This window comes from Pleurodeles waltl, chromosome 9 (assembly GCF_031143425.1).
Source record: "Pleurodeles waltl isolate 20211129_DDA chromosome 9, aPleWal1.hap1.20221129, whole genome shotgun sequence".
Lineage (NCBI taxonomy): Eukaryota > Metazoa > Chordata > Amphibia > Caudata > Salamandridae > Pleurodeles > Pleurodeles waltl.
The window spans coordinates 1,004,076,509-1,004,094,853 of record NC_090448.1 but is presented as its reverse complement, the minus strand read 5'-3'; the positions used below and the strand labels follow the sequence as shown (position 1 = coordinate 1,004,094,853).

General features: G+C 45.5%; 1 protein-coding gene across 1 annotated transcript in view; it reads right to left on the bottom strand.

Moving 5' to 3' along the window:
• The window catches only part of PLCB2 (phospholipase C beta 2), a 453,229-nt gene that overhangs the window by 215,877 nt on the left and 219,007 nt on the right, over positions 1–18,345 (bottom strand). Inside the window, exon 4 of the mRNA XM_069208592.1 lies at positions 2,634–2,774. Coding sequence (XP_069064693.1) covers positions 2,634–2,774 — 141 coding nt within the window. The remainder of the gene's footprint in view (positions 1–2,633; positions 2,775–18,345) is intronic.

The window sequence follows — 18,345 nt, the reverse complement described above, 5'->3', positions numbered from 1 at the left end:
CAAAATCCACTCTGATAGGATTACATCTATTTGTGGAGTAAATGTATGGCCAATATGGAATTCGCAAATTATTCCTGGGCTCTGCACATTCCCAGATTCCGAGGAGTACTTCTGGATTTTTTTGTGAATTCCAAGTTTCTCTAATGCATACTTTAGTGTAGCAGTTTTATTTTAGAAGTGTAGCAATTGTATGTTTGAGCACAGCTACACCTGCTTAAAGTTTTTTTTCAAACTTTTTTTAATTTATCGGGAAATCTCACTGGAGAGCATCTTCTCAAACGTTTGTCATCTATGACCTTTTCCATGACGAGAATGTACCTGCCAACCCTGCTAGCCATTTGCACACTCAAGTTCACTAATGTGTCTTTTTGAGTTTGCTTGTTACTGGACCTGCCATTATTGTATTCATCAGGATTACCCGAGGAAAATACTGTTTGAATCACAAAACTTTTTATCTGTTAGTAAGCTCATCTTACTCCTGGAGAAACGCAATTAGCTCACACATAAGTCTGGAGCAAATGGTTCATATTCACAGGACATCAGTCGCGGCCCGCTGCACTCTAAAGAGGCGGGTGGCGCGCCAAGGATGGAGGGACAAAAACATTTAATAAATAAAAAAAAATAAAAAAAACTTACTTGCTCCGCTGCCATGCCGCGCCGCTCCTCTTTCCCTTTTCACTGCAGTCACAGGCTTCCAGCCTGCCCTGCAGGCCAATCCTGACTCTGCTCAGAGCAGCGTTAGGATTAGCTGGGAGGGCCCAGCCAGGGCGCTCCCAGGCAGACTGGGAGCCTGTGCCTGCTCTCTCCAGCATGGCAACACACCGAGACGGCCGGCCAAACATACATGCGGACTGAGGGGAGTGCAGAGTTCACTCCCCTCATCTCCATCATCCCCTATGGCCCGCACCTTTAACAATGAAAGGATAATCAACACAGTTTATTATTGTTCCTTAGTTAAAAGCTTGCAGCTGCTGCTGCTCGCAGGAGGGTGATGGTCCTCCGCCATAGCGGAGAAGCCGCTGCTGCAGAACGTGCTTTATGAATTAGGCCTGGTATTATTTATGTCTAATGCCTCGATTAAAAGTTCCACAACATCAGATTTAATATTTATCAAATCTAATAAAACTCAACACTGATTTGTGTTGAATTTATCGGGTGAGATAATTATCACCTATTCCATGTTTAGCATACAAAAATGGGAATAATTTACTGATTTTGATCATTACCACACTATTCTGCATATTCTTTTATTTACTGGATACTTCCCATGGTAAATACCTGTAGGTTTGACCTTCTAAAATTTACCTGGGGAAAATTGCACTGCTGTGTTTGCCGAAAAATGCATAATTCCATTATGTGAAAGCACAAATGTATTTACCACGGCCCACGTGATCAAGGCCTAAGACTAGGGTGGGACATAGCTCCTCAAGGAGTAAAAGTTGTGTATCAGACACTATAGGCATGAATATATGCCAGCTGGTGTTGAATCAACTTATGGAATTCCTTTCTGCCTGCTTTTGATTGGGTCGATGTTCCAACACCCAGTAAAATCACCTAATGTTTTGGCTTCAACAGCATCCAAACCTCACTTCTCATTCGTTCCTCTTTTTCCACGTCACCTCGCTCTGTCCTCGCGCCACACGGAGGCCTTCAGTGTGCATTTACCATCTATTCACAATAGTTGGTAACTATATGCATTAAACCCCACAGTATTGGGGATTCTGTGAGCTTTATTGCTTGTAAAATACCTCATAGAGTTATTCCTCATTTCACAGGGTTCAACTAGGACACTAGTGTCACGGTGTTAAGTATGGTAATATTAAATCCCCATGTGGAACTTGCATCCCAGCAAAACCAGGCAACTCATAATCACGGGGTATGTCTTTCAATGGAAACCCACCTATCACAGTATAAATCACCTCCTGAAGTCAGGCAATCATTATTCCCTAATAATAACAGAAAGAAAACTCCTGTGCCATCTTTAAACTGTGTCAGGAGGACAAAAACTATGAAGAGTGGCACACTACAACAATCCTTGTTTAGCACTGCAAGGTTGTCCACATTACCCCTAAGCTCATGTGACAGACTTTGACAGCAACAAAATAGAGGATACTGTGTTACACTATTAATCAATAAAAAGCATAAACTTATACAAGATCATTCATAGCAAGGGCATCATTCAAATTCAGAAATATTTGGACACAGGCAAAAATGACTAACTGTTGCTATCATCTTTTTGGATAATCTCCAAAAGACGTTGGTCTGTACATAAAGTAATGCTGAACAGCAAGCATCCTATTTGACATTTAAAGTTTGTGAAAATATGCATTGCTAACAACAGATATAGAAAATATCGTTGAAAGTATCCACAAAAAAATTACTAAAATGTTTAGCTTTAGTGAGGCAGAAAGAACAGCCTTCAGCAGAAGGAACAACATAATTTGTGCTTGTGTGTATGAGCGCATGTGTATTTTTGTAAATGCCTTTGAGCATGTGCATATGCCCCTAGAACAAGGATGAACTTAAAGAGAATGTAGTAGAGCGCCTCAATGCTGATCAAAACAATGTCCCTGAGTATCCCAGTCGTAAAACGATTGGATTTCGGACACATTTTACCTATCAGCGCAACTTACCTTGCCAACATTCTCCTTATAGGAGACAAAGTTATGAAAAGTGAGATCCACCATATCAGGACCAGAGACGATGCACAGCGTTTTGGCCAGAAAATTGTTTTCAGGAAAATCCAGGTTAAACACTTCTCGAAGCTTCTGACTCTGAAAAGGGAGAAATTAGATGTTCCATATGCAGAAAAAATAGATCAAATCTTGCAGTTAATGGCGTAACTCTTTAATGAGTGCACTGTAACTCTTTTATATAACTTTTTCCCAAATAAGGCAAAACTGTCAGATATGTTTTAAAATATATCTCTATTAATGTATTTAATTAGTTAGTTATGTAGAGCATTAATTTTCATAAAAACTGCATATATATTTTTACATATAAAAATATACAAATTTGGCAAATATTCTTACAATCATATTTAAACGCCAAGTTACCATGGTACAACTATGCATTTGAAGATGGTTCCCATACAAAAAAACACGTGCATACTTAATTTTTCAATCAACAAGCCAATATGACATGGTAGCCACTTTCCTCCACAGGATTCTCACTCGAGGAAGTCTTTCCTTCGTTATTACATAACCTATCACAGCCCTTGCTCTTACTGAACAAAATTTCAATAAATTGCCAAACAACTCCCTATAACTAAAATACAGGTAATTTTAGGGCACAGTGGGCCTAGAGTTAGTCACAGTATGTGTAACGTTTATAAAAAGTCTCAAGATCTATTCTCATTTCCACCTTCTTAGTTCACATTTTATCTCTGGTAGCTCTTTCAAGACAAGATTCTTGCATGTCCAGCTCTCTATTGCTTGGTTGCATTAAACTCCTTTTCGCTTGTACACTCCCACTCAAGTTCGATGTTCAACCAATCATTTCAAGAAGTGAAGGTACCTTCCCTGGAGCTAGAATTTGTCAAGAATGCTTGGAAGAGCAGATAGGTATTTTTCAAGAAATAGGGTTTCAACGTTATTGGTGCATGTTCGGTCCTACTTTTAAGCCTGTGAAGACCAAGCACACAGCAAATTCGGGCTAATGGATACATTCTTAAATTCAGAACCAAGTACCAAAACCTTCCCACAAACCTGTCTGTCTTTTACCTATGACTAGAAAGACCTCTTCCTATGTTGCCCCTCAAAACTTTGGCTCTGTATAGGGTGACTGGGGATGCTGTTGCCAAATATAGTATCACAAATGGAGTCACTGAGCCTTTGTCATCTTGCCATCTTGATTCAAATTTAATATTGGATAAGAAGTTCCCAGTGCTCTTGTACACTGACGCTCAGTGTTTGGCACATAAATTGTTGTCCTTTTAAATCTCTTTGCTGTGAGTGAGTTTTGCCCCCAGATTTCATGACCAACGTTTTTTTATTAATATTATTCCACTGACTTAAGCAAAACTGACTGTGGCAGCATTAGGTGGTTCCAGAGCAGAAACTCGCATCTCTTGTCGATGGCAGCCTCGACTACGACCACCCTGCTCATCGCAGTGTCACCGCTCTTCAAAATCGACACATCACCTAGTCTGCGCATCACAACCCTGACACTGGCCTTCACATCGCAAGCCCCATTGACTGGATCCTCGATGTTGACGCAACAGGACTTCACACCGCAACCTGGACCGCAGATCGATGCAACAAGGATATAAGGTACTTTGTTCAGCGGGCCTAACTGGGTCCCTGTAGCCAGCCAGCACTCCATTGTGGTCTGCCTGATCTTGTGACATTGTCTTGGTCTAGTGCAATCAGATATTTTTAATAGCGCTTTGTGCTTTTTGGCACTATTTATACTTCAAACTTTAAAATTCAATATTTCTGGTTCTATTAATTGGATTTTTGCTGTTCTGGTCTTGGTTTAATTATTAAGGCCAACTCTATTTTCCAACTCTGTTGTGGGTTCCTTTTGTAGTGTGTTTTCACTGTGTTACTGTTTGATGTGTTGCACAAATACTTAACACATTGTCTCTAAGCTAAACTCGACTGTTAGAGGCATGGCTAGCTATCTATGATGATGATCAGACAATTCTAGAGCTCCTGAGGGGCACTCTGGAATCTCCCTCATCTGCCATCATCCTGGTCAAGAACGGCACCCACATGCTACTGGTGTGTTGCCCAATGCCCAAGCTGCCCAGCATGAGGGTTATGAAATGAACGGAACTGCTGTGTGGCGGGACCTGCCATTGCTGTTGTGATGAAGGTGGGTGAGTGGCAAAGCCCACACTATGTGTCCTGTTGTTTCCCGCTCTCTTCCACTATCAGAGCCGGGCTCCCAGCCCAGTGAGCTGGCCCTCTGACTCCTCCTTCTCCTCCTTGTACATTCTGACTGAGCTGCTTGGCAGGGCCCTAGGAATCAAAAGGCTGCTGGAGTAGAGGAGTACTCTTGGCTACGGAGCTGTGCGACAGCCATGTAGAGGCCTAAGAACTGAAGCGCTGTGGCTCTGCGCGGCCGACAGGAGACTGGCCTGGCGTCTGGCCCGAGCTAAAGCTCTGGGATGAATGAAGTGCTCGCACTGCACAAGTGAAGCCGCATGACTGGATTCTGCCTTCCCCTCCCTCAATCCCTACTCCTGGGCCATGATGCCGGGTCCCCGTGCTCTCCTGCTCATGTGGGGAGAGCGGAGAGTACCCCCAAAAGGCACTACACTGACTGAGTGCAGGCTGTATAATGACAGTGGCCACACGTGCCTTTTGATCTACTCCTGCCCTGGTGTCCAGCTGGAACCTGAAATTCTGGGTGGGTTGTGGTGCCTATATTTTGTATGTCCTTGCGACCTACCAGCTTTACTCCCTGCTGGACAGCTGGTGCAGTCCTGACTGGTTAACCCTGTGGGCCTCCTCCACACTGCTCTTAGCTGTCTGTTCTGGACCCCAAGATACAGTGCTACTGGTGTTTCGGGGCCTACATATGGGGCCACACTGCATGTTGCCTTGACCCACCCTATAGTTCTCCTTTCGGGCCCCTGCCTTGCACAGTAAGGCTATCACGCTGTCAGATTCTTCTGGCCTAACGGAATGTATGGTACTTGTCCCTCTCCGATGGATCCACCCTGACTCTATGCACTGTTTGCAACTCACAGGTTTTGCCTCGGACCGAGCCCTGGACCACCCAGTACCTGCTCCTCTTCTTGTGCTCCCAGGTAGGTGATGCATCTCTCAGTGAAGTGGACTGTGGCCTGGTGGGCGGTAACCACGTAGGGCACTAACAGGGGTTGCAGCTTTTGCCTGGGGTCCCATGACAGTGCCATATCTCTGCAGTGAGCGCCTTGACACGGGGTGCTGTGTCACCAAGGGCCCTCCTTTGACTGATCTCCCACACTAAAAAAAGGGACACCAAGGGTCAACTTAAAAGCACCAGGATGGCCTAGGTGCCGGGCGGTGACAGCTCTCAGCCCAGGAGTGTGGAGTCCGATAGATCGCCTGCCTGTACTGGGGTGGACTGTATCCCACTCTCAGTGTCAGGAAAAACAGATTTGATCCTTCAGGAAATAAGGGACTCAAGAGCTGCCATAGAACATTGCACTGGGGCTCTGGCGTCCGACTTAAATCTGCTCTGCAACAGGCATCGCAAGTTGTCTGATAGAGTCAAGACTATGGAAGCTATCATGGCAACCTTGACTTCGCAGCTGAAAGCACATACTGCAGAGCTGGAAGACCTATGTTGTCAAATCTGTCTAATAAACCACAGGGCCAAAGATGCTGATGGTAGGGCATGTCAAAATAATGTATGCATTATTGGCATGCCTGAAGGAGCAGAGCACCCTAACGCCATGCTGTTCATTGAGGATTGATTAAAAACTAGAGTTGCCCCTTAGGGTCTCTCAAACACATTTACAGTGGAACGTACACTTAGGGTGCCCACAGGATGCCACCCACCAGGAGTGCCTCTGTGACATTTTGATACCTGGATACTGAACTAGAGGGACGGTGACAGTGTACTGCAGAAAGCCAGTGGGAATGGCTCCATAGTTATGGACAAGGCCCTCTTCCCGGATTATACACTTGCTGTCCAACGTAAGTGATCCTTGTTTCTTGCTGCTGAGAAAAAACTCAGTGTGGAAGGCCTGCCATATGCATCTGAGGGCCGTGCACGACTAGCGTACCTTGTTTTTCGATACTTCTGAACAGTATAGGTCTGGCTGGAAACGCACTACCCCAATGCTCATCGGCTTCTGCTGTGTGAGAGTCCGCGTGACTCAATCCGAGGCTCTCCTCGCTGCCACCGGTATGGAACTCCTCACCTATCACCACCTTGTAACGTGGGTCCTTCCCCACAGCAGGTGTTGGAGGAAAGCTTTGCAGTCAATGCAATAGCGAACTCAAACAACCATCAACAGTCAACCAGCTCCTCTAGCGATGCAGCATCAGACTCAGACTCTAATGGCTTTGTGGCCCTCTTCCCCAGTGTGACTCCTCAAACATCAGACACCCCCTTCTATGTCTACATTGGACCTTGCTATTTCCCGTCCGCCAAGGGGCCCTGCTGGCAAATGGGGACTACACTGTTATTCTGAACACATGTATCGCATTACATATATTGTTATGTTATTTCATTGCATGATTGTCAGATCTTTCTTTCATTCTCATTCCTGTAGAGCTTCAGTAGGGAATGCACAGAATATGTTTGCAACAACCTTTTCTACCTATGCACGGGGTGGGGTGGTCGTTGGGTGTGGGTGGATACCCCATACGAGGCGGTGTCGTTAAGTGTTTATACACGGAAACTTAGATGGTAGGCTGGTGATGCTAGATAGCATCTATGCCCTGAATTCTGAAAATTATGTTTTCCTTTCCCATCTCTTGATCATACTAGTGGACTGGTCCTACTTCCCCTGGCTGGTTGGTGGAGACTTTAATGCAGTTATGGACACACAAGTGAATCGTTCCCATCCTCCCCTCCCTAGAGCTCCATCCTTTAAACAAGCCAGAGCATTGAGATCCTGGTCATCGGGTGGTCCTTGATGGATGTGTGGAGGGAACATAATATGGGACTGAGAGAATACTCTTTTTAATCCCCACCACACAAACTACACTCCCATCTTGATAGGAATTTTTTGGCAAGCATCACTGACACTGCATACTTAGGAAAAACCCTCTGGAGCTTACTCTGTCCTGGGGTCGGACTCCTTCCCCGGTTCCCATATGGTGCCTACAGCCCCTCCAATTGGAAGACACTGTCTTTAAGTACACACTGGGTACTTCCATCACCAATTACTTTTCCAAAAACACTGGCATTGACTCCTCTCCCCAAATTTAGTGGGAGGCATTCAAGGTGACAAGACGGGGGCGTCCATTGCGTCAATCTCAGGAGCACAACACATGGTCCTGCGTGACATTACGCATACCGAAAGACGGCTGAGGGGGTTGGAACATTAAGAGGCCCATGATCTTTCCCTGTTCGAATGGCCTACACGACTGTTAATTTCAACACTCGGAACTCTTACAGCACCTGAGGGTTCTAGAGCACAACAACACATACGCACAGAAAATACACACTGAGGGTGACAAAGCAGGAGTGGTGCTGGCACATATGATTCATCCACTTCTGTCCCCCACTCCAATTCCCTCTGTGTGCAGTCCTACAGGATCACGGCATACGAGGCAGACAGACATCAACAGAAATTATGCAACCTTATTGGCCTCATCTCACTCCTTCCGCTACTGCCATTGCCACCTTTTTGGATGATTTGCAACTGCCCTGGACCCCCCGTCATCACAGGCAGAAGTCAGTGCTCCCTTGCCTCAGAATGAAAGCCGTGATACAATAAATTAACTACCTTGCAATAAAACTCCTGGACTGGACGGACTGCCCATCAAATTTTACGCCACCTACAATGACTGCCTGCTTCCTCATCTGGGTAGGCTGTATAGGACATCCCTGATCTCCGGCTCCCTTCCTCCTACCACATGCCAACCCTTAGTTTCTTCCCTGCTTAAACCTGGTCACAACACAGAAGACATCTCCTCTTACAGGCCACTGTCACCACTGATGACCGAATACGAGATACTCAGTAAAGTGCTAGCAACTTGACTGCTTCCCCTGTTGCAAGACCTGATACAAACAGATCAAAATGGGTTTTTCCTATGCCGTAAAACCTAATTAAACGTTAGATGTTTATACCAGGTGATGGAGGTGGCCAGGGACACCTTCCCTTCTGCGAGCTCTCTTGACCAGGAGCAGGCGTTTGACACCTTAGGCTGGGACTACATGTTTGCCATCCTCACTAAATTTGGCATCCCTTCGACCTATATTACATGGCTCAAACTGCTTTACACCAATCCCATGGTGAGAGCATGCATTGGTCCCCACATATCCTCCAGTTATCTGTCTACCGAGACACTAGACAAGGTTGTCCATTGTCCCTTTTTCTCTTTTAATTGGCGATAAAGCCCTTAGCTCAGAGCATCAGACAGTTGGCACCTGACTGGTGTATTTTACAAGGCCCCGTCAACACGCTGTATCTATATATGCTTACCGCATGATCATATATGTGACCTTAACATGGACCTTACACCCTTAGCCTCCCTGCTACATTTGTTTGGGGATCTCTCTTGCCTACGTGTAAACCACACCAAATCCCATGCTTTCACCTTCTGGGATGGTCCCCTGCCAGGTCCAAACCTTCCCTTTTACTACATGTAAGTCACACCTAAGGTAGGCCCTGGGTAGCACCATTGGCAGGGTGCAGTGTATTTAAGAGGTAGGACATGCCCTGGTGTGTTTTACATATCCTGATAGTGAAATACAGCCAAATTCGGTTTTCACTTTTGCATGGCCTATCCCTCCTATAGGTTAACATGGGGACTGCCTTTAAATATCTTTTAAGTACAGTTTCCCATTGGAAGCAGAGAGAGACATGGAGTTTGGGATCTCTGAACTCACAATTTAAAAACACATCTTTTGGTAGAGTTGGTTTTTAGACTGTCTGTTTGAAAATGCCACTTTTAGAAAGTGGGCATTTTTTTGCCTAACCATTCAGTACCTCTGCCTGCCTATAGAATCCACGTCTTGGTCAGGCTGACAGTTGGGCTGTTTGTGAATTCCCTTTAAACAGTGACACAAACGGAGCTGAGGTGTGTCCTGCATATACTCTGATGACTCTCTTGGGCTAGAGTGAGGAGAGAGGAGCTTGCACCTGCACCTGCACCTGAAAGGGCTGTGCCTGTCCTCATACAATGCAGGCTCAAACCTCCTCCCCCCCCCCGAATGTGGCTGGGGCCAGGCCTGGGCAAGGCAGGATCTTGTAAACAACAGATACTTTCCTTTGAAGTTTGCCCACTTCAAAGGCGGAAATTAGTATAAGTAGTGGACCCAAAACCTCAGAAAGACTTGCTGGGTTGGCCTGCAGTTGCTGCTTCTGCCTTTAAGAGGACAAAGACTGGACTTTGCTGTGTATCCTGCTTGTGAAGTTTCTCCAAGGGCTTGGACTGAGCTTGCCTCCTGTTAAGAAGTCTCAGGGACATCGAAGACATCGTCTGCCAGCATCTGGGCTCTCTTGCTGAGACACCCCTGACTTGCCAAGTAGTGCCACACCCAGTCCCTTGGCCCTTGGAAGGAGGAGCTGGCAGAACAAGAGTAAAAATCCATGCACTGGAGCCGAGCGGCAGAAAAATCAATGCAGCGCCTGCACAGTGGCTGAAAAATTGATGCAGCGCTGGTGAAATCGACGCATCGCCAGTTCAGCGCGGATTCATCACTGCTGTGCATCTGGATTTTCAACGTATCATCCCTGGGCGTAACAATCTTCAACATCACTGCACAGACTTGAAGCTGCTGGTCCAGAAACCAACGCATCGCTCACCCGGCAGAGAAAGAAGTGACGCAAGGCCTCACTTGCAAGTAAGGAATCAACGCATCGCTTGCTTTTCCGATGCATGCTCGCCTGTGAGGCTTTATTCTTCACACATTACCGGTACTTTGTTCTTAAACAACGCATCCATTGATTTCTATGGATTAAGACTCTTTTTACTTTAAAAATTAGCATCTTTGCGTGTGTATTTTGGATTTATATAATTTTGGTCTTGTTTAATTAAGATAATTATTGGCTATTTCTCTACACTGAAGTGGATTACTTTTGTGGTGTTTTCACTGTGTTACTGTTCGTGTCTGTGTAAATACTTTACACATTGCCTCTGAGATGAGCCTGACTGCTTGTGCGAAGCTCCCAAGGGGGTGAGCAGGGGTTATCTGAGCTGTGTATCTCCCTTACCCTGACTAGAGTGAGGGTCCCTTTTTTGACAGGGTGTAAACTGACTGCCAACCAGATACCCCATTTCTAACACACACACTGCTGCTACCAGGTGCTGTATGGCCCGACTGCCATTGCTCCTAAATAATGTGCAAATGTATTGGAAACAGGCCTTGAAATACACAGCATATCCAGGGCACCAAATATACTGCTGAGGGGTCTGACAACACCCCTAGGTTCACTCACGGCTGCAGGGTTAGAGCCCAGGGAATCAGTGAGTATCCAAACGATTGGAGGGCTTGCAGCGCACCAAGACTTTAGTCAAGCAGAAGGCTTGCCAAACTCTCTCTTCCTCACCCATGCCAACGTATCTTGTTACATTTGTAGACACTGGGTTCCAACAGGGGTGAACCAGAGACACATTCTTACATGAAAGGGGTGTAGGAAATTGGCACTGTTCATCATCTAGTGAAGTGGCTTTACAAAGGCTTGCACACATATTTGCACATTTCCTTAAATCCACTCTGGGCTCAGTGGGACAAAGACCTAGGTTGTGCTCTACAATGCTTCTACAATGGTTCTTTCTCCTCAAATACCCACCAAAATTCTCCATAATTCTCGGTTCAAATTCATCCAATTTTCATTGTTGCGCAGAGCATATTTTACGCCACTCAAGATACACAAGATATTCCCCATGGCATCCTTGGGTTGCCCCAGGTGCCATAACGACCCTGAGGATCTAGTACATATGCTTTGGTTGTGGCCTTCTCTGCAAGCCTATTGGGCACAAGTACACACTGCACTGGCTGATGTGGCTGGGATCCCCCACAACAACTCCATGGAACACTGTCTGCTGGGTTTGTTCCCACGTCTGACAACTTCCAAAAACCTGTGCGCTTCTTAGATCTTGCATTTCTGCTAGACAAATGACAGATCTCCATGAGATGGAAATCTCCAGAGGTCCCCTCAGCGATCAGCTGGCACGCGGAAGTTATACACTGGGGCACACCTGAAGGACAGCCCTTGCATAGGGAAAAACACCGCAGGCTTAAGAAGCAGCCTATAGCTGTGGTGTGAGATACCTCGTTAGAATCCTTTAGGGCCCAGATGGACAAGGGTTAAATGCTATTGTGAGCGCAGAAAATCATTACTAATAATTATCTTTTACATAATCATATTTATGTACTAATGTGTAAAATGATCTATTGTTAAAAATGAATGATGACACAGAATGTGCCTTACTTAGTGGCCGCCATAGAATGCAAGGCCTGCACATGTTATATTAATGTACTAACACTGTAATGAAAAACATGTCTCTTTAAGAGCATGTTCTCTGCTAAAATAAATGCTGAAATAATATGAATCTTTTTTGTTTTCTGTTGGGTCTCAAGCAGGCAAGGCCACAGTGAGAAGTTATCTAAGTCTCTGTGTTCTTTCTGTTGATACATTTGTATGTGCTCATGTCCGTTCTATAACAAACTTCTTTTGAGTTTCTCTCGAGGAAATGGTGCGAAGAAAATGTTTCCATTTGTAACTACTGTCCAGCAAAAGCGTTTTTGGAATTTTCCAAAACAATGGTTCCACAGATTGCAGTATGTGCACAAGATACATTTAGTATAAGTTTGAATTACGCAAAGGAAACAAAAGCAAATCAACGCTCTCAAAGCTAACATTTTATGCAATTTTGATATCTAATGTTTTTTGTAATTGGATGTTCTTTCTTCGCCTGATGTTTAGCAAGTTTAATTTAATGTTTGAGAACCATTTGTCATTAGTTTTTTACTTTTTTGGTTTCCAGAGACTTCACTTCGTATTCTTGGTGTAATCTGTCCATTTGACACTTCATGCTTTGCTGGTCTACTGACATTCTGGTGCTTTATTGTTTACAGAGTGTAGTAGGTCGAACGGTATAATAAAATCCACAGAGAGTAAGTATAGGTTCAGGGAAAAAGGTTTATTGGAGTTTTTGTAGAAATGTCTCTAATTGTCTCTTTCCTTCTTCTTAGGGTTCAGTACTGTCTCTTGTTCCTTCTTTTCCTTTAATGTCTTGTCTCTGCTTCTTCCAGGGGAGTGTTCTTCTCGTCTGGTGGCAGCCTTGGTAAGCCACGACCCTCCTGGGTCGTGGCTGGAGCTGGGGTGTTCCTTTGGGTTGTTGTCCTGCACAATCCTCTCCTCCTTTTCTCTCCGTGTTCTTCGCGTTTCTTCTGTTCCTTCTGCTCGTTTCTCCTGCTTGTTCTCCTCCTCCTGCTCTCCGTTTCCCTCCTCCTTCTGTCCTCTGTCGTCTTCTTGCTCTCCGTCCTCCTCCTCCTTCTGTCCTCTGTCGTTCTTTTCCTCTCCGTTCTCCTCCTCCTTTTCTTTATCGGCGTCCGGAAGTCCCTTTTCATAGGGAACTCCCTGCCTTGTTGCGGCCGCGGCCCGGAACCCATCCTGGGTTCCCGTGGCAACGGGAGGACGCCACCCGTCCTTCGATGGCGTTCCCACGGCAACGTGGGAACGCGGAAGTGACGTGTCGGAAAGGTCCGACACGTCAATTCCGGGTGCAGCGCGGCTTGTGAACGGGTGAGCCCGTTCACACACCCCTTCCCAAGATGGGTCCTGTTCGGGGACCGAAGAGGCGCAAGGGTAGCGAGACAAATAGTCAGCAGGACCTTGTTGAGATCCAGGAACATGTCGAACCTGAAAGGAAAAAGGCTGCAGTTCAAGGAACCATCGTAAAATTCGTGAATTGGAGTCTTTATGGGCAGCCATCCAGGTGAGGGGAGCGTGAGCCGTATATAGAACAAAAGACCGGCCCAACAGATAATACTGTAAACTGTCCACTGCCCATTTAATGGCGAGACATTCTCGTTCAATGATAGGATAATGACGCTCCCGAGGGAATAGCTTTCTGCTAAGAAATAGGATAGGGAGATGTCGTCCCTCCTCGTCTGGTTGACTCAAAACTGCTCCTAAACCCACATCGGAAGCATCTGTATACAGATGGAATGGTTTAGTAAAGTCTGGACATTGTAATATCGGTTCTTTAGTGAGACAGGATTTTAGTCCCTCAAAACTGTTCTTCTGTAGCGTAGAAAAGGGTAACAACTGGTTGGGGTTGGATTTAGACAAAAGATCCGTGAGTGGCGCAGCAAGAGTGGAATATCCCGGAATAAACCTGCGATAATATCCTACTAGACCCAGAAAAGAACGAAGGTCTTTCTTTGTTTTAGGGGTAGGGGCATTTTTTATGGCTTCTACTTTTTTTATTTGGGGCTGGAGGGTGCCTTGACTAATATTATACCCGAGGTACGATATGTCAGTGTTTCCTAGGACACATTTCTTGGGATTGGCTGTTAATCCTGCTGTTGCCAGGGTATAGAATTTTTTTTCTAGATGTTTTAGATGTTCCTCCCATGACTCGCTAAAAATGACTACATCATCCAAATAAGCTGCTGAGAATGTTTGGAAGGGTTTAAGTAATCTATCCATTAACCTTTGGAAGGTAGCTGGGGCTCCATGTAGGCCAAAAGGTAACACGGTGAAATGATAAAGCCCAGATTGGGTGGATAAAGCGGTTTTTTCTTTATTCTCTGGAGCCAGAGGAATCTGCCAGTACCCTTTAGTCAAGTCGATTGTGGACATATATCTCGCTCTCCCTAATTTCTCAAGGACGTCGTCTACTCTAGGAATGGGATAGGTGTCAAACATAGAGATTTCATTAAGTTTCCTAAAATCTATGCAAAATCTTACAGCCCCATTGGGTTTTGGTACTAGGACTACCGGGGAGCACCAAGGACTATGGGAGTGTTCCACCACTCCAAGAGATAACATTTTCTGAACCTCATCCTCTATGATGTGCTTTCTTGCCTCTGGAATACGATAAGGTCGTAAACAAACTATTTTACCCGGAGAGGTTCGTATTTGATGATAAATCAAAGAGGTTTTACCGGGGTTTTCTGAAAAGAACTTTTGGAAATGATTCAATAGGGAAAGTAACTGCTCTTTCTCATACCTTGTTAAGGACTCATTGATAACAGGTATGTTATTATTTCCAGGCTGACATTGAGGGTAACACTCAATGTGTGATTCCTTGCTTGGATATAGAAACTGTCCCATTTCTACTACATTATCGGTGTTCTCTGATGATTCCCATTTCTTCAACAGATTTATATGATAAATTTGTGTCTTTTTAGGGTTAGCCGATAACTCAATCAAGTAAGTAACTGGAGAGACTGCTCGGATCACTCGATAAGGACCTTGCCATCTGGCAAGTAGTTTTTGTTCTGATGTGGGACGCATAATGAGAACTTGATCTCCTGTCTGTAGAACTCTCAACTTACTCCCTTTGTCATAATAGTGTTTTTGGGTTATTTGTGCCTGTTCCATATTTTCTCGTACCTCCTCCCATAGCCCTTGTAAATGGGATTTTAAGTTGTGCATGTATTCCAGCAAGGGTCTACCCCCCTCCTCAGCTTCTTCTTCCCAAGTTTCTATGGCCATATCCAAAAGAGAGCGGGGTTGTCGACCAAACACTAATTCAAATGGGCTATGTCCTGTGGATGCCTGTTCATGAGTTCTAATAGCATACAAAACTAATGGTAATTTTTGATCCCAGTCTCTCCCTGAATCAGTAACTACTTTCTTTAGTAAAGTTTTTATGGTCCGATTGTATTGTTCCACCAGTCCATCCATTTGTGGATGGGAGACGGATGTTCTTATTTGGGAAATTGCTAAAGTCTTACACACTTGTTTCATGAGATTAGACATGAATGGGGTCCCTTGATCTGCGAGTATTTCGTGGGGAAATCCTATTCGGGTGAAAACTGTTATCATTGCTTGGGCAACTGATTTTGTGGTCATGCTGGTCAGGGGAATGGCCTCTGGATATCGGGTGGCATAGTCAACGATCACCAATATGTATGCGTGCCCTTTAGAAGACGGCACTAATGGTCCAAGTAAATCCATTCCTACCCTACTAAATGGTATATCTATGATGGGGAGAGGCAAAAGTGGTGCTTTCCTGGGCTTACTAGGGTCTGTCAGTTGACACCTGGGACACTGGGACCAGTACCTCCTGATATGGGCGAAAACCCCTGGCCAGTAAAATCGTCTGAGGAGATATTCTTCAGTTTTTTCTCTCCCGAAATGACCTCCCCCTGGTTGACTGTGAGCTAGGGTTAGGACTTGATTCCTAAAATTTTCGGGAACTATTAGCTGATGTTTATGATCCCCGTCCCTGGTAGAGGTCACCCTATATAGTAAATTTCGTTTAACCAGGAAGTAAGGACCCACCTCCTCTGTTTCTTCGGTTTTTGACGATTTCCATGCTTGAGCGAGTGAGGGATCCTCTCTCTGTTGTTGGTGAAAACTTAGGGGTGCATCATGTACTTCTGCTATAAGTCTCTGAGTTTGATCCTGCTTATCCTGAGACCTGTATTGAACTTTTATCTCTCGCTTTTCTTTACGTGACAGTTTCCTTCGGGGTAAAGGGCCTTCAATATTACTGTCTGAGAAAGGAGCCTCAAACCACCAATCCTGGTGGATTTTCGGTTTACGAACATGATCCAGAAGTTCTGGGAAATGTCTATAGTCAGTAACAATGATACATTCCTCAATCAGTTGGGACATTACCCCCATTGGATGTGAGTCCTTGTAGTCTTCCCACTCTATGTTTACTCTTGTCACGGGGTATTGTTCCTTATCACCGTGAATACAACAAATCGTGACCCAGCTACTGGATTCCTTATCGATTGGTCTTATTAAATCTTCACGAACTACGGATTGGCTGCAACCCGAGTCAATTAGTGCATAGACAGACCGGCCATTTAGTCTAAGGGTTTGTTTAAATTTAAGGTCTCCCTGCCCTGTACAAAGTACGCGTCTCCTGGTTACTCCTATCTCCATAGGTTCACCTCCCTCTAATTTCCGCGGACACATACGAGCTATGTGCCCCCACTCCCCACAATTATAGCACTGTGGTCCCTGTAAAGGAGGACCTTCTGGTACTCGGCGAGGACCCGGGTCTTCCAGGGGAAATCTTGATAAAGGTTTTGGAGGGGCTATAACCGGTTTGCTGTGAGGTCGTGGTGGCATACTTCTCACATCTGTGGATCGGTGGTATGCACAGGCTAGTTCAATGGCCATCTCGGAATCCACCTTTGGATGTTGTTGAATCCAATTTTTCGTTGACGGGGGTAAAGAGTCTAGGTACTGTTCGAGGACAATAGTCTGTATGACCTCCTCTCTGCTATTCCCAATTGGACCCAGCCATTTCAAAGCTAGATCTTTCACGTGGAAGTAGAAAGTCCGAGGGTCCTCATTTGGTCCCCACTTTACTTTCCGGAATTTAACTCGATAATATTCGCTGTCGTGGCCTACTCGTTCTAGGATGCTGGTCTTAATATCTTTCTATGGTGTTGTTCCCCCGGGATTAGCGGCCTGATAAGCAGCTTGTAGGAGACCTGTAAGTAAAGGTGCCACATATTGACCCCACCTATCCTCCGGCCATTGGGCTGAAGAAGCAACCCTTTCAAAGTTAGTGAAAAAAGATTCCGGGTCTTCTCCCTCCTGATATTTTTGCAAAACGGAACTGGGTACATTGGGATGTACTTTGCTAGCGGCGATTGTTTCCGTTAGCTTTTTCATTGCCGTTTCATGGACCAATTGGTTGTTTGCTAATATCGTTGCTTGGCTCTTCAAGGCTGACTGTAAAGCTTCCGTGTCCTCTTTCGCCTCTCGTTGGTGGGCTTCCCAAACTAACTGCAGATGGCGTTGGCCTTCTGCTAGTTGTTTAATCATATCTTCTAGGGACGGATTGTCACTCATTATGTTATACCGTTCGGTTACCCGTGGGATACTTCTTTATTATGATCCCACTTCTGACACCACTGTAGTAGGTCGAAAGGTATAATAAAATCCACAGAGAGTAAGTATAGGTTCAGGGAAAAAGGTTTATTGGAGTTTTTGTAGAAATGTCTCTAATTGTCTCTTTCCTTCTTCTTAGTACTGTCTCTTGTTCCTTCTTTTTCTTTATTGTCTTGTCTCTGCTTCTTCCAGGGGAGTGTTCTTCTCGTCTGGTGGCAGCCTTGGTAAGCCACGACCCTCCTGGGTCGTGGCTGGAGCTGGGGTGTTCCTTTGGGTTGTTGTCCTGCACAATCCTCTCCTCCTTTTCTCTCCGTGTTCTTCGCGTTTCTTCTGTTCCTTCTGCTCGTTTCTCCTGCTTGTTCTCCTCCTCCTGCTCTCCGTTTCCTTCCTCCTTCTGTCCTCTGTCGTCTTCCTGCTCTCCGTCCCCCTCCTCCTTCTGTCCTCCGTCGTCCTTTTCCTCTCCTCCTCCTTTTCTTTATCGGCGTCCGGAAGTCCCTTTTCATAGGGAACTCCACGCCTTGATGCGGCCGCGGCCCGGAACCCCTCCTGGGTTCCCGTGGCAACGGGAGGGCGCCACCCGTCCTTCGATGGCGTTCCCACGGCAATGTGGGAACGCGGAAGTGACGTGTCGGAAAGGTCCGACACGTCAATTCCGGGTGCAGCGCGGCTTGTGAACGGGTGAGCCCGTTCACACA